The sequence below is a fragment of the Pongo abelii genome, chromosome 10 (assembly GCF_028885655.2).
Source record: "Pongo abelii isolate AG06213 chromosome 10, NHGRI_mPonAbe1-v2.0_pri, whole genome shotgun sequence".
Lineage (NCBI taxonomy): Eukaryota > Metazoa > Chordata > Mammalia > Primates > Hominidae > Pongo > Pongo abelii.
In genome coordinates, this window is record NC_071995.2 from 111,023,055 (window position 1) to 111,038,347 (window position 15,293).

The following is a 15,293-nucleotide window of genomic DNA, read 5'->3' on the forward strand; positions in this document are numbered from 1 at the left end:
ATAGGGTCTCACTCTGTCACCCCGGCTGGAGTGTAGTGGTATGATCACAGCTCACTGCAGCCTCAACCTTCTGGGTTCAAGTGATTTTCCTGCCTCAGCCTCTCGAGTAGCTGGGACCACAAGCATGCGCCACCACTAATTTTTGTATTTTTTCTAGTGATGGGGTTTCGCCATGTTGCCCAGGGTGGTCTTGAACTCCTGGGCTCAAGTGATCCTCTTGCCTCAGCCTTCCCAAATGCTGGAATTATAGGCGTGAGCCACCGTGCCTGGCCCAATAAGGCACTTCTCCAGTGCCTCACAGCTAGAGGGCTCATAAAGTGAGGGGTTTGGTGTAAACTAGGGGGCAGCACGGACGTGTTTGGTTTTCGCTAAATGACAAATTGCCTATTTACAATTGCTAAATTTATTTAACTTTAACCTGTTTAGACCCAAACCTGAGACCAACAGAATCACACAGGGTGGAAAAGCTCCCACTGCACTCACCGGGGGAGAGAGTCACGTCTAAGCGAACGCTCTTCCACTGTAACAAACTGGAGCCATTGTAGTGCACGGCTCGGCCATTGCTATGAAAAATACAAAGAAGGGAGGTCAAAGACAAGAAAGATAAGCCTCACTGGCCAACACACAAGCAGGGAAGTGGTGAAGTGGGGGGGAGGGGGTCGGCATTGTGAGATTATTATAATATCACTTTAGTATTAAAATACCCACACCAATATTTCCCAAACTGTATTCCTAGAATAAAGGGTTATAGAATTTGCAAAATAAACAGATTTTTTAAAAATTACAGGTCAACTAGGAAGGAATCTTACTAATGTGCACTGGAAATCTCCAGAAAGGAAAAATAATGCTCTCCTTTCCCCAAACTCACTTGAAGACAGAACTCTATTTTGACTTCCTGAACACCTGTACACACCTTGTGGGAGGCTACCGCTGTCACACTGAGCTACTTCTTTTACTTACTTATGGAAAAGACAAGTGCCCACTGGATTAGTCCAAGCCCCATCTCGCTTCTCTGCTTCTGTAGTGAAGCCAAAGGAAACTATGGGCCCAGTGTCATCATCGGTGTCTCCATAGGAAACGATTTCAATTTCCCAGTAAAAAGATGGGGCCTGAAGAGACGCCAGAAGAGAGCAGCAATCAGAGGGATAAACCCAGGCCTGAAACCTGCTTTTTCTTTCAAATCTGAAGATGCAAAAGACAGTGTGTCATGTGATGTCTCACCTGAACTGGCAATGGTGAAGTGGCATAGATAAAAGTGCCCCGGGGCAGGCCTCCCCCAGCGCTGGGGTCAGCCAGGAAGGTGACTGAGGTAAGGTGAGATGAGAACATGCAGGCTCGAACAGGCGGAAACACTCGCGAGGGGCTCCAAGTAATCTCTTTGGGCTGCATCAGGGAGAAAAACCCATATTCAGTAGAACTGCAAACACAATCCCTTTACTCTCTCAAAGAAAAAAAAAATTTTATCTGATGGTATTAAAATATAGGCATACACACACACACACACACACATTTATTTATTTAGAGACAGAGTCTCACTCCCATCACCCAGACTGGAGTGCAGTGGTGCAATCATAGTTTGCTGCAGCCTCAAGCTCCTGGGCTCAAGTGGTCCTCTTGCTTCAGCCTCCCCAGTAGCTGGGACTACAGGTGTGCATCACCACACCCAGCTAATTTTTGTATTTTTTGTAAAGATGGGATCTTGCTATGTTGCCCAGGCTGATCTCAAACTCCTGGGCTCAAGCTATCTGTCTGTCTTGGCCTTCCAAAGTGCTAGGATTATAGGCGTGAGCCGCCATGCCCAGCCAGGCACATATATTTTTTAAAAAGCTATCTTTTTTCCAAATAAAATTTTTACTATCCCTTTAAGACACTATTTATCTTCTATTATCATCAATTCCAAGGTCTGGTCCCCATCCTCTTATAGTCCCCATGTAGTTACAGAACAAATTTTAGTACAATTTATAAATGCATGACTTAATATTCAGCTCAAGGCTAAGCAGGGAACCATGGTGACACTTCCTTTTTCCTTTTTTAAAGGTTAGTTGTCTTGCTTTCTCAGTTTTATTTTTAATCATTCTAATCATAAAAATCTCAAGCTTCTCTATCAGATAAAAGCATCTTTTAAAAAAATTTATTATTATTATTTTTTATTTTTTGAGACAGAGTCTCATTCTGTCATCCAGGCTGCAGAATCCCAGCTACTCAGGAGGCTGAGGTAGGAGAATCAGTTGAACCCGGGAGGTGGAGGTTGCAGTGAGCTGAGATCAGGCCACTGCACTCCAGCCTGGGTGACAGAGCGAGACTCCAGTTCAAAAAAAAAAAAAAAGAATTCATATAACACACAATTCACCCATTTGAAGTGTATAAGTCAATGTTTTGTTTTGATTTTTAATATTTATGGGTACATGGTAGGTGTATATATTTATGGGGTAAGTCAATGGTTTTTAGTATATTCACAGAGTTGTGCAACCATTATCATGATCTAATTTTAGAACATTTTTGTCCCTACTGAAGGAAGTTCCATACCCTTCAGGAGTCAACCCCCGTTCCTCTCTTCCCTTAACTCTCCTTTGCCCCCAGCTCCTGGCAATCACTAATCTATTTTCTATGTCTATGGATTTACCTGCACTAGACATTTCATATAAATAGAATTTATATAAGATGTGGTCTTTTGTGTCTGGCTTCTTTCACTTACTGTAATTTCAAGTTCATTCATGTTGTAGCATGTATCAATACCTCATTCCTTTTTATGAACAAACGATATTCCATTACATGGCTAGTGCATATTTTATTTATTCATCAGTTGATGTATATTTGCAGTTTCCACTTTTTGGCTATTGTGAATAATGCTGCTAAGAACATTCATAGATGTATCAATTTTTAACATTTTGCCTTTCTTTTTTTTTGGACAGAGTCTTGCTCTGTCACCTAGGCTGGAGTGCAATGGCACAATCTCGGCTTACTGCAACCTCTACCTCCCGGGTTGAAGCGATTCTCCTGCCTCAGCCTCCCAAGTAGCTGGGATTACTGATGTGCACCACTATGCCCAGCTAATTTTAGTATTTTTAGTAGAGATTGGGTTTCAACATGTTGGCCAGGCTGGTCTCAAACTTCCAGCCTTATGTGATCTGCCCACCATGGCCTCTCAAAATGTTGGGATTACAGGCGTGAGCCACCATGCCCAGGCCACTTTTGTTTTTTAATTACTCACTTATGTTCTCTGTTATGAAACTGACTTTATCTCTAAACTTTAAAAAAAAGCTTTTTGTTATTGACAGCACAAAGAAGCTATTTATAAATTACTAAGTTTTGCTCCCTTGTTATAATCAATATTCAGAATGTCAGCTCAATTTGCTCTGACATTCAAAGATGAGAGCATGGCACCGCAAAGGAGGGCATGTCACCACAAAAGAATGCACCTCCAAACGGCTTTGCCAACACTTATTCTAAACGTCCTTAACTTGCTGCTGGCCTTACTCAGTGATTTGTGTGGCAGCTGCAGGAGGCGCGAAGCACCGCAGAGAGCTCACCTGTCTCCGGTCAGCCTGCAAAGGAGGCGGTGGGGGCCGAGCACAGTCCCGGTAGAGCATCCTCAGCCGTTCACACTGTACCTCCACAACTGCAAGTCGCTCTCCTGTAGAGGGCACATGTTGAATCTGTGAAAACAACTCCCGCAACTCCCAAGTGGGTGCTGACTCTTTTGGAGCAGCATCAAAATAAAATGCACTTACAGAGCTCATTGAATTTTTTTTTTTTTTTTTTTTTTTTGAGACAGAGTTTCATTCTGTTGCCCAGGCTGGAGTGCAGTGGCGCGATCCTGGCTTACTGCAACCTCCGCCTCCTGGGTTCAAGAGATTCTCCTGCCTCACCCTCCCGAGTAGCTGGGATTACAGGCACGTGCCACTGCGCCCAGTTAATTTTTGTATTTTTAGTAGAGACAGGGTTTCACCATGTTGGCCAGGCTGGTCTCGAACTCCTGACCTCAAGTGATCCGCCTGCCTCGGCCTCCCAAAGTGCTGGGATTACAGGCTTGAGCCACCGTGCCCAGCCTGAAATTCTTATAAAACAACAAATACCCTGAGACATCTTTGTCTTCCATACGTAGCCCAGCATTACAACAATGAGGGCAAGTGCTTAGCCTCTGGTGCAGTCCAACTCCTGGATTCAGAACCTGGCCCTAGTACTCAGTATTTATCATCTCACTTGCAATACTGGGTAACAACAGCACCTGTGTCTCACAGGGCTGTTGTGAAGATGTGATGAAATAACTTAAGTAAAGCCCTTGGCTAAGTCTCTAGCACAGGCATTCAATAAATGTGTTGTTATTCTCATCATCTAATAAGTGAAGACTATTATTCTTATCATCTACATTAATTTTTAAAAATCTAATATCTATGGAGCACCTGCTATGAGCAAGGCACACCGCAAAGTGTTGGAGAATACAAAGATATATGAGCCAAAGCCCCTACTATGGAGGGAAAATAAGGTGCGCACACACGCAGACCACACACATGCACACACACACAGTAAAGAGCACAGTGCTGGGCTGCAGTATGTGATTATGTAATATAAGGTACAAGCAGAGGCACAGGTGAATGAGCAGTGACTTCATTCGAGCATCCAGAAAGGCTTAATGAAAACATCATTAAGTTAGATCTTAGAAAGCCAAATGCGGTGGCTCATGCCTGTAATCCCAGCACTTTGGGAGGCTGAGGCAGACGGATCACTTGAGGCCAGAAGTTCAAAACCAGCCTGGCCAACACGGCAAACCACCATGTCTACAAAAAATACAAAAATTAGCCAGGCATGGTGGCACATGCTTTAATCCCAGCTACTCGGGAGGGTGAGGCATGATAATCGCTTGAACCCAGGAGGCAGAGGTTGCAGTGAGCTGAGATCACGCCACTGCATTCCAGCCTGGGTGACAGAGTGTGACTCTGTCTCTAAATAAATAAATAAATAAGAGATAAGAAGCACCTGCCTTGGCCCTGCATGGTGGTGCATGCCTATAATTGCAGCACTTCGGGAGGCTGAGGCAGGACTGCTTGAGCCCAGGAGTTTGAGACCAGCCTGGGAGACATAGTGAGACCCTATCTCTACAAATTTTTATTTTTTTGAGACAAGGTCTCTTGCTCTGTTGCCCAGGATGGAATGCAATGGCGCAATCTCGGCTCACTACAACCTCTGCTTCCCAGGCTCAAGTGATCCTCCCACCTCAGCCTCCCAAGCAGGTGGGACCACAGGCGTGAGCCACCACACTTGGCTAATTTTTTGTATTTTTTGTAGAGACAGGGTCTTGCTATGTTGCCCAGGACATAAAAATTACAATTAAAAAAAGCACCTGTTTTAAAGTGTTGGTAGTGAAAACGGGCAGGAAAGGGATAAATTTCAGGAGCATTTTATTTTATTTTATTTTATTTTATTGAGACAGGGTCTCACTCTGTCTCTCAGGCTGGAGGGCAGTGGTGCAATCACAGCTCACTGCAGCCCTGACTTCCTGGACTCAGGTGATCTTCCCACCTCAGCCTCCCGAGTAGCTGGGACTACAAGTATCCACCACCATGCCTGGCTTTTTTGTAGATATGGAGTTTCCTCCATTTTGCCCAGGCTGGTCTCAAACTTTTGGGCTCAAGCATTCCGCCTGCCTTGGCCTCTCAAAGTGCTGGGATTACAGATGTGAGCCACTGTGCCCAGCCTCAGGAGCATTTTAAAGGAAGAACTGGATATGGCAAGTGATTGGATGTGAAGGGACAAGGAAGAGGCATTATACTTGACTCAGTATCTGGGCATCAAAACTAACCTGGTGCGGTTTCTCATGCCTGTAATCCTAGCACTTTGGGGGGCTAAGGAGGGAAAATCACTTGAGCCCAGAGGCAACATAGGGAGACGCTATCTCTTGTTTTTCTTTTTCTTTTTTTTTTTTTTTTTTGAGATGGAGTCTCACTCTGTCGACCAGGCTGGAGTGCAATGGCATGATCTCGGCTCACTACAACCTCCGCCTCCTGGGTTCAAGCGATTCTCCTGCCTCAGCCTCCTGAGTAGCTGGGATTACAGGCACTCGCCCCCATGCCCGGCTGATTTTTCTTTTTTTTTTTTGAGACGGAGTCTCACTGTGTCACTCAGGCTGGAGTGCAGTGGTGTGATCTCGGCTCACTGCAACCTCTGCCTCCTGGGTTCAAGTGCTTCTTCTGCCTCAGCTACCTGAGTAGCTGGGACTATAGGTGCGTGCCACCACACCCGGCTAATTTTTGTATTTTTAGTATAGACGGGGTTTCACCATCTTGGCCAGGAAGTCTTGAACTCCTGACCTCGTGATCCGCCTGCCTTGGCCTCCCAAAGTGCTGGGATTACAGGCGTGAGCCATCACACCTGGCCTAATTTTTGTATTTTAAGTAGAGACGGGGTTTCACCATGTTGGACAGGCTGGTCTGGAACCCCTGACCTCAGGTAATCCACCCACCTCGGCCTCCCAAAGTGCTGAAATTACAGGCGTGAGCCACAGCACCTGGCCCTCATTTTTCTAATAATTAAAAAAATTACACTGGGTGTGGTGGCTCATGCCTGTAATCCCAGCACTTTCGGAGGTTGAAGTGGGCGGATCACTTGAGGTCAGAAGTTTGAGAACAGCCTGTCCAACATGGTAAAACCCTGTCTCTACTAAAAATGCAAAAATTATCCAGGTGCGGTGGCAGGCACCTGTATTCCTAGCTACTCGGTAGGCTGAGGCAGGAGAATCACCTGAACCTGGGAGGCAGAGATTGTAGTGAGCTAAGATCGTGCCACTGCACTCCAGCCTGGGCGACAGAGCGAGACTGTCTTTTAAAAACAAAAAAAAATTAGCCAGGCATGGTGGTGTGCACCTGTGGTCCCAGCTACTCAGGAGGCTGAAGCAAGAGGATTGCCTGAGCCCAGAAGGTTGTGGCTGCAGTGAGCCTTGATCGCAACACTGCACTCCAGCCTGGGTGACAAAGCGAAACCCTGTCTCAAAAAACAACAAAAGCAAAAACAAAATTAGTCTGAATATTAAGTAAAACAGGGAACTCGGGAAGGAGAGCTGATTCCAGAGTAAGGAATGACTTTGGTTATCAATTTGGTGCATTCATGAGGCTGGGGAGGGGGATATTTTTAAAGAAGTAGCTGCTAAGCCTGGATCTCAGCAGAGGGATTGCTCAGTGTAGAAGCCAGGAAAGCTCAGGAGAAGGGTAGGTAAAAGTAAGGAGGGTCAGGGTGAAACTTGGAGCCCTGTTTCTTCCAGTGAGGTCTGATGGTTCCAGTAGCCTGCTGACTGGGACCACCCTCTACTTAAAATTCTGACTTTGTAATCATGCTTCCCAGGAGTTCTGAGGAACTTCCAAAGTTGGAGAATATCTGGCTCAGGGAGTAAGTACATTAGGAAGCTGGGAGAAGAGGAAACAGCTGAAACTGGGAGATTCTAGCTTCTGCAAGGGGGTAAAATAATGTTGAGAACTTTTTTGGTTTCTATGTGCCTTTTCTTCAGGTTCAAAAATCTGCTTCCTCTGCTATTTCAACCAAGGGATCCAGTTAATGTCTCAGGAATATTTCTTTTTTTTCTCTTTCTTCTTTTAGACAGAGTCTTGCTCTGTCACCCAGGCTGGAGTGCAGTGGCACAATCTCAGCTCATGGCAACCTCCACCTCCTGGGTTCAACCGATTCTTATGCCTCAGCCTCCCAAGTAGCTGGGATTACAGGCACACCCTACCACACCTGGCTAATTTTTGTATTCTGAGTAGAGACAGGCCTTCACCATGTTGGCCAGGCTGTTCTCGAACTGCTACCCTCAAGTGATCTGCCCACCTTGGCCTCCCGAAGTGCTGGGATTACAGGCGTGAGCCACCACGCCCGGCCTTCAGGAATATTTTTTCAAGGAAAAAAGTTTTGTAGTGCTATCTCCCTAGATCAAATAGAATCTGGTACTGTCTTCTTTAGATAGAGACACTATAAAATTTAGCTATCAGTGAGTAAATATTAGAATGGCCAAGTTTGCCACTTAATTCATCCCAGAAGAGGAAAAATAATACAAGTTGATTAAATATTTTAAAATTTAAAAATTTTTAAAAATTTGAGTATCCATACATTATTGCTTATAAATTTCATGACATTTTCATATATAAAATAAAAATTTTAATACCTTAAAAAATGAAAATCAAATAACTCTCTCTCTTCTACCTACTCCTCACCTTGAATCTTGTTTATTAAACAGCTTTTCTCCTGAGTACAGTCTATGCCTCCCTTGTAGGCCTAAGAATCTACCACTGTTCTGCAAAGTAACCCGGAACATAGGTTTTTCCCTTTGGTTTTTATCACTAACTGACACTGGAGTCAGTAAACTTTGCCATTTACTTCAAATGTCAGAATCATTTCTGGTAACCTAATAAGTGAGTTATTAAGGATTCTTTTTTTTTGAGACGGAGTCTCGCTGTGTTGCCCAGGCTGGAGTGCAGTGGCATGATCTCGGCTCACTGCAAGCTCCACCTCCTGGGTTCACGCCATTCTCCTGCCTCAACCTCCCAAGTAGCTGAGACTACAGGCGCCCGCCACCACGCCTGGCTAATTTTTTGTATTTTTAGTGGAGATGGGGTTTCACCGTGTTAGCCAGGATGGTCTCGATCTCCTGACCTCATGATCCGCCTGCCTCGGCCTCCCAAAGTGCTAGGATTACAGGCATGAGCCACCGCGCCCGGCCCAAGGATTCTTAAACTTTACATAGGATACTATTTAGAATACAAATCAATGTGCATAAGCTCATAGTCTTCTCTTTTGTAGTAATTAACAAGCACTTCCCATACATTTCTTTGCAACTCTTTGTTACCACAAAGTGGTTTTCCACTAGGAAAAATAGGTTAGGGGGACTATGATCAAAACCATGTGAGACCACTGCTCTAAATTATTACAAATCCTACCTTATGCATTAAGTATCAATATAAATTTCACAATTAAGACCTCTTTATTCTATAAAATATATAAGAGGATACCCAGAAACAGTCCCATAGAAAAGCAAGTGATTAATTCAGCATGTTATATGCTGCTATAATCAGTCAAAATATGTCTTCGAATGCAATCTAAGCCAACAATATAAAAAAAGTCAGAGGCAGTGAACTAAGGACCTACTAAGAGTACAAAACGAAGTCACAAGTAATTTCACCCTTGAAGCCTAGCACACCCCTTGCTTCTGTTCTTGTTCTCTATTCTTAGGATCTCTCTGAGGTTTATTAATGGTTCCTGGATCTCCCAGCTGGAGCTTCTGCTGAATCCAAGGCACTACCCTTATCAAAAGAAAGAGATGTGAGAAGTAAAACAGATATAGACAAATTTAAAAATAAAAAGAAAACAACAGAAATGACCACAATGTGAAAGAGTAACAAAAACTACAAATAGAAAAGGTATTAGAGAGTTACTGACAAAATAAATGGCATGAGAAAAAGTAATACAGATTTTTTAAAAGACCAAAAAAAAAAAAAAAAGAGGATGAACCTACAAGCACTAAGGGAGTTAAAGCTGTCCATTTCTAACACGTAGTTTGTGAAAATGTTAGCATTGGAGGAATGCAAATTGAATTGTGAACAATTTCACTTAAGGTCCAGTTATATCCTTGGGGACAAAGGATAAATTTTCATTTAACCAGGCCAACTACCAATTTACAGGAAACAAAAGGGCAAATGAACATGGTAAATGACACCATAGGGATACAGTCATCAAAATCCAGACTGGGAAACCTTCCACAAACAAATTGTAAGGCAAAGAAAAAAAAAAGACTAAGAGGAATCTATATTTTAAAATAGATTAAAAAGACACAGCAACAAAGTAACAATTTGTAAACTTTATTTGGATCACCATTCAAATAAATAAATGTAAAAACAAGAATGATCTTTATGGGAAAATTAGGATGTTAAACACTGACTAGATATGTATATACACATATTTTTAAAGACAGGGTCTCACTATGTTGCCCAGGCTGCACTCAAACTCCTGGGCTCAAGCGATCCTCCTGCCTCAGCTTCCCAAGTAGCTAGGATTACAGGCACATGCTGCCATGCCCAGCTTAGATACTTAATAATATTTAAAAATTACTGTTAATAATTTAGACAGGTGATAACGGTGTTGTAGTTATTTAAGATTCTTTATTTTTCAGAGACGTAAACTAAAATACTTATGAATAAAATAATATCTAGGATTAAAAATAATTCCAGGGGTTGCAGCACAGATAAAACAGGATCAGTTATGAGTTGACAACTGTTGAAACTGGATAATGGAATCCTGAAGGTTCATTATACTAGTCTCTCAATTTTGGTATTTGTTTGGACTCTTCCATACACACACACACACACACACTCACACACACACATGCAAGGATGGATGTTAGTGCAAACTCTTCACTGGGAATTCAAATGTAGCCAATGACAACAGTCAAAATGTACATGCCAGCCCTAAGGACAGCTCCTAAATATTATAGTTCTAATAGGTAAATAAAGGCAACAAATCAATAAGAATGAAGAAAAGAAAACACTCTGACATGGTCCTAAAGTTAATTGAAAAATGCTGATTTCCTAACTGGTGTAGATTAAAAGCTTTTTATTTACATTTCTAGGTCTGTGATGCACGTGAGTTGTGACAGGTGTTGTCCTTACAGCTCAGCTGTTTTGATGTGTGTGTATGAAAACACTTAACATACCATTATCAAATTGCAAATGTGCTGATAAAATTCAATAAAACAGGGTGGTAAGGAAAGTTCAGGTACTCACCAGCACTACATTCCTGGGCTACTAGGTTAAGAACTTCAACAGCCGCTGGACATTGTTGTATGAATTCTTCACAAAATAAGCTGTCTTCTAAAAGCTGGGCCATGACCAGGCATGCTCTTAATGTTAAAAGATTTACAATATTTCAAAGTCATCAGTGTTCATTGTCAAAAAAGGCAACTGTGAAAAACATTTCAATCAATTTTGCCCCCCAATTTACAACAAGGTTCAAACACCCCACTCATCTTGCTTTTTTTCTGAGCTGGACTGTCTTGGAAATATATTGCCACACAGTAACTGCTGACACTGCATGAAGAATTGGAAAAGAGAAAAATGGTTGCCATCGCCACTAAATGGAGACACAAAGTGCCGGGTGAGAAATCAGCACTGTCTCTTAAAAGCTTTTCCTAACTTTGCCCTAGGGAAGCAAGAGGGATTCAAAAACTGGGAAAATCTGTATGGCGATCGCTCTCACCTGATTCAAAATACACACTAGACGTTTCTAAGAAGTGCCATTGTTGGCCGGGCATGGTGGCCTACGCCTGTAATCCCAGCAGTTTGGGAGACTGACGCAGGTGGATCACCAGAGGTCAGGAGTTTCAAATCAGCCTGGCCAACATGGCGAAACCCCGTCTCTACTAAAAATATAAAAATTAGCCAGGAGTGATGGTATGCGCCTGTAATCCCAGCTACTCAGGAGGCTGAGGCAGGAGAATCGCTTGAACTAGGGAGGCAGAGGTTGCAGTGAGCCGAGATTATGCCACTGCACTCCAGCCTGGGTGACACAGCGAGACTCTGTGTCCAAAAAAAAAGAAGTTTCATTGTCAAAAAGAGACACCTGTTACTGCTGTTTAATGCTAAATAAATGTATTTGCAGGAAAAGACCAACACCAACACCTGGGTGCATGTCCTAGTTTTCCCATCATCAGTTTGGAAAGTGATAGGCCAGATATGTATCAGTGTGGCCTGAACCATTTTATTTATTTAATTATTTATTTGAGATGGAGTTTCGCTCTTGTTGCCCAGGCTGGAGTGTAGTGGCACAATCTTGGCTCACTGCAACCTCCGCCTCCTGAGTTCAAGCGATTCTCCTGCCTCAAGGTAGTAGAGTTATTCCTGTGATGGAACAGAGTTCTTTTAACAAAGCAAATCAGTGGAGCCTTATATATGTGTTTCACACATCACATTTCATTTGTATGCTAAACTTTATTTTGAAGTGTAGACATTGGGGAACGCAATAAAAATTGCAGAAATTAAGGAATGCAACGAACTATGGTAAAAACTGTAAAAGAATGGTTACTGTTGCTCAGTTTAGTGTAAGCTTCAAGCTGTGGACTCATTAAGTTGGGAGTGGAGGGGCCCACCAAGGATCCCTTCTTCTGTCAGCTTGCACCATGTCAGCACATAAGGCAACGTGGGGAGTGTACTCACCTTGTCCTTATTTCAGCAAGGAGCCGAACGACTGCCATCACAGGAGCTGACCCATCTCCTGTTGCAGGAAGTGAGGTGTGAATAGAGAGACTTCCCTCCTGAGGAAGCAACATGGACTGGACTGCCTGTACTACCTTCTCAGTAATGGACAGTTTATGAAGAGGCAATGCCTGATGGCGGTGGGGGGGCATGGCAAAAAGTTAAATTCAAGTAGTTAGTTTATAAGAAATGAGGGTGTTATTATTATCTGGAGTTAATTCTTAAATTTTCAGTTAAAAAAATAAAATCACCATACAGAAAACTGCAAACCACATCAAAACAATTAAAAATACACTGTAGAAGAGCCCTAACCAACAAAGAAATGAATTTGGTCATCTAGATGAAAATTTTCACATAAGCATTACACTATTAAATAACTATAACCAATATATAAATATACATCACAAGTACAATTTAAGATAACCAAGCATTTGTGCTTCTGCACTGAGCATGTGCATAAGCTCATTACAGTACAGTTACCATTGGCAGACATTTTACAAAGCATTTAAAAATCACCTTACCTCTGATCTTGGAACACAAAGTCTAGACAATGGAATAGTCAATGTGTCTGATGCTTGCGAAGTCTTTCTACAGTCTATGGGTGGGAATCTGACTGTAGCTATACCTTCCTGTTCATTGATAGAAGCCACTACTCCAATGCTTCCTGAGATTCCTCTACCTAAAACCTGGAGACAGAGATAGATTAGCACTACCAACCAGCTCTGATGTGTGGGCAAGCTGTCTTAGGAGACAAGAGGAAAGAGTAAATTTATAGTTGTCATTGTTGGCGTTACAGTAATAGTTTATACTACTAGGGTAGCAGATACCAAGCCCTAGACATGACTTATAATAGGCCCTAAAACCTAACTGCAAGGTGATCACAACATGCTGTCATCTCAAATAGAAATTCGTTACTGCTAGGCCAGGTGTGGTGGCTCATTCCTGTAATCCCAGCACTTTGGGAGGTTGAGGCATGTGGATCACTTGAGGTCAGGAGTTCGAGACCAGCCTGGCCAGCATGATGAAATCCCATCTCTATTAAAAATACAAAAACTAGCCGGGCAAGGTGGTGGGCGCCTGTAATTCCAGCTACTTGGGAGGCTGAGGTAGGAGAATCATTTGAACCCGGGAGACAGAGGTTGCAGTGAGCTGAGATTGTACCATTGCACCCCAGCCTGGGGAACAGAGCAAGACTCTGTCTCAAAACAAATAAATAAACAAACAAACAACTTGTTACTGCTGTTTAATCGTAAATAAATATTTGCAGGAAAACACTGTTTTCCTTCCATTCTAATTCCATCATCAATTCTAAGACTGATACTGATCACACTACAGGACACAAGTATTGTAGTTAACCTAAGACAGTATTGCATTCATATCTGAATAATGTGTGGCACAGTGTGGATTTGAATTCAAGAATTTCTCAGATTCCTTATTTAGCTTGAAGAAACAGGTTTTTTTTGTACAGCTGGTTGGATAATACTTGTCTTACAGATGATCAATTAATCGATGGATGCTTATACATATGGGGGAAGCAATGATTTGGGGAAAATGGTGGTTGGTACCTGAACCTCGGATCCTATCTTGATTGTCTCTTTGAAGCCTCCAAGTGCACACAGTGCGGCAACGGCCTGGCGTGCAATTCTCTGAAGTTTGGCAAGTTTCCTGCCACTGCTGCTGCCATTTTCCAGAATGCTTTCTGCGTATTTCCCCAATTGTGGAATGTACATCAGTGCTCGAGACAGAACCTAAATATAGAAGCAGCCCGTGCACTAGGAGTTAAAGATTTGGTTGTTTTGATGCCAAGGGTGATAAAGTGTCTACAACAGTGCCTGGGTCCCATGTATTGAAGGAACTCTGGACATGTGAGGGACCAAAAAACTATCAGGTATGGCTAATGACATTTGCCCATATTTGTCTATGTAACTGGACAAAACTGGAAATACACAACTGGGAGAATCAAACATCATGTCACTAAAACCTCTAAAATGAAAGAATCATTTATCTGAAGGAAAACCATCCCAGTATACTGTCCACTTGGCAACACTCAGTTACCTTCAGGACATGTCATAAGCGGTTCATTTGAACAGTGGCTGTGGAAAGGGGGAATTGCTTACAGATCTGTAGTTTCTGGCAACTGGGCTACTGTTTGTAATGATGAATCACTTACTGACAGGGCACTCAGGCAGTGTAAATCATGCAGAGGCCTCCTTGGACTTAGTGAGTACACTTAAATCCAATAAACCAACACTGCATGATCTCCTAATGTCAGTACCAATCTAACATAAGCAAGAAGAAGAGAAACAAGGCCTGTCACTCTTTCCCTGAGAATACTGTCCTATCTTCTGCAAAATGAGAACCGCGAGTGACAGGTGATATAGGTTAACAGAGTTGAAACTACTACAGCAAAGCAAATTCCAGGGGAAAGTCAGTTAACAGGTATCTGACGAATTTGGAAAATTTCTCTTTACTAAAATGTCCCTTGCTGGGTATGATTCTAATTCTAATTAGCTTACTTTTTATTTTCTCAGTTGAGTAGCAACACTGTGCTAACCTTCTCTGCTGTTGTGGTCCATATTTGAGCAGCATTTGATTCAGGTGCCATGAGCAAGCTATGTAGCAAGGCAATCACTTCTGCAGCCATGCTGTTTGCCACGTGCCCACTGATGAACGGACGCACGGGATCAGTCCTGCAAGTGTCAACAGGAAAAAGTGTCAGTGCCCAGTGATGGTTAACACTGCAGGGAAGTGGCTTTCAGGGTTAGCATCAGAGGAAAACCTTTTCTATTTATACAAGAAAAAGTGGATTCCATTGACTGAGAAAATAAGAAGCTACATTATCATTAGGAAGAAATCACTGTTTCATATTCTTTGTGGTATCTGAAGAACTGCCTCAAACAATGGACCTCAAACTTTATTTATAAGCCATGAGGATCAGGGAAAGACACTGCATTGCAACTATTCCTGGCTTTCAAGCACAAAACACCTCGAACCAACTTCACAGAGGCAACACTTAACTGCTGCTTCTGCTCCTAGAAAGAAGTTTGTGTTCAGTTGGGGCAGTGG

General features: G+C 42.7%; 1 protein-coding gene across 8 annotated transcripts in view; it reads right to left on the minus strand.

Annotated features, from left to right (window-relative positions):
• Positions 1 to 15,293, minus strand: part of HECTD4 (HECT domain E3 ubiquitin protein ligase 4) — a 223,083-nt gene that overhangs the window by 56,534 nt on the left and 151,256 nt on the right. For all 8 annotated transcript variants that reach the window (XR_008512136.1, XM_024256626.3, XM_054527627.2 and 5 more), the window contains exons 40-48: positions 14,782 to 14,917; positions 13,793 to 13,975; positions 12,749 to 12,913; positions 12,189 to 12,358; positions 10,761 to 10,876; positions 3,531 to 3,634; positions 1,222 to 1,383; positions 961 to 1,109; positions 484 to 563 (exon numbers count right to left, since the gene is read on the minus strand). Coding sequence is in view for 7 of the 8 variants with exons in the window: in XM_024256626.3 (XP_024112394.2) it covers positions 484 to 563; positions 961 to 1,109; positions 1,222 to 1,383; positions 3,531 to 3,634; positions 10,761 to 10,876; positions 12,189 to 12,358; positions 12,749 to 12,913; positions 13,793 to 13,975; positions 14,782 to 14,917 (1,265 nt within the window). In the remaining variant the exon portion in view is untranslated. The remainder of the gene's footprint in view (positions 1 to 483; positions 564 to 960; positions 1,110 to 1,221; positions 1,384 to 3,530; positions 3,635 to 10,760; positions 10,877 to 12,188; positions 12,359 to 12,748; positions 12,914 to 13,792; positions 13,976 to 14,781; positions 14,918 to 15,293) is intronic.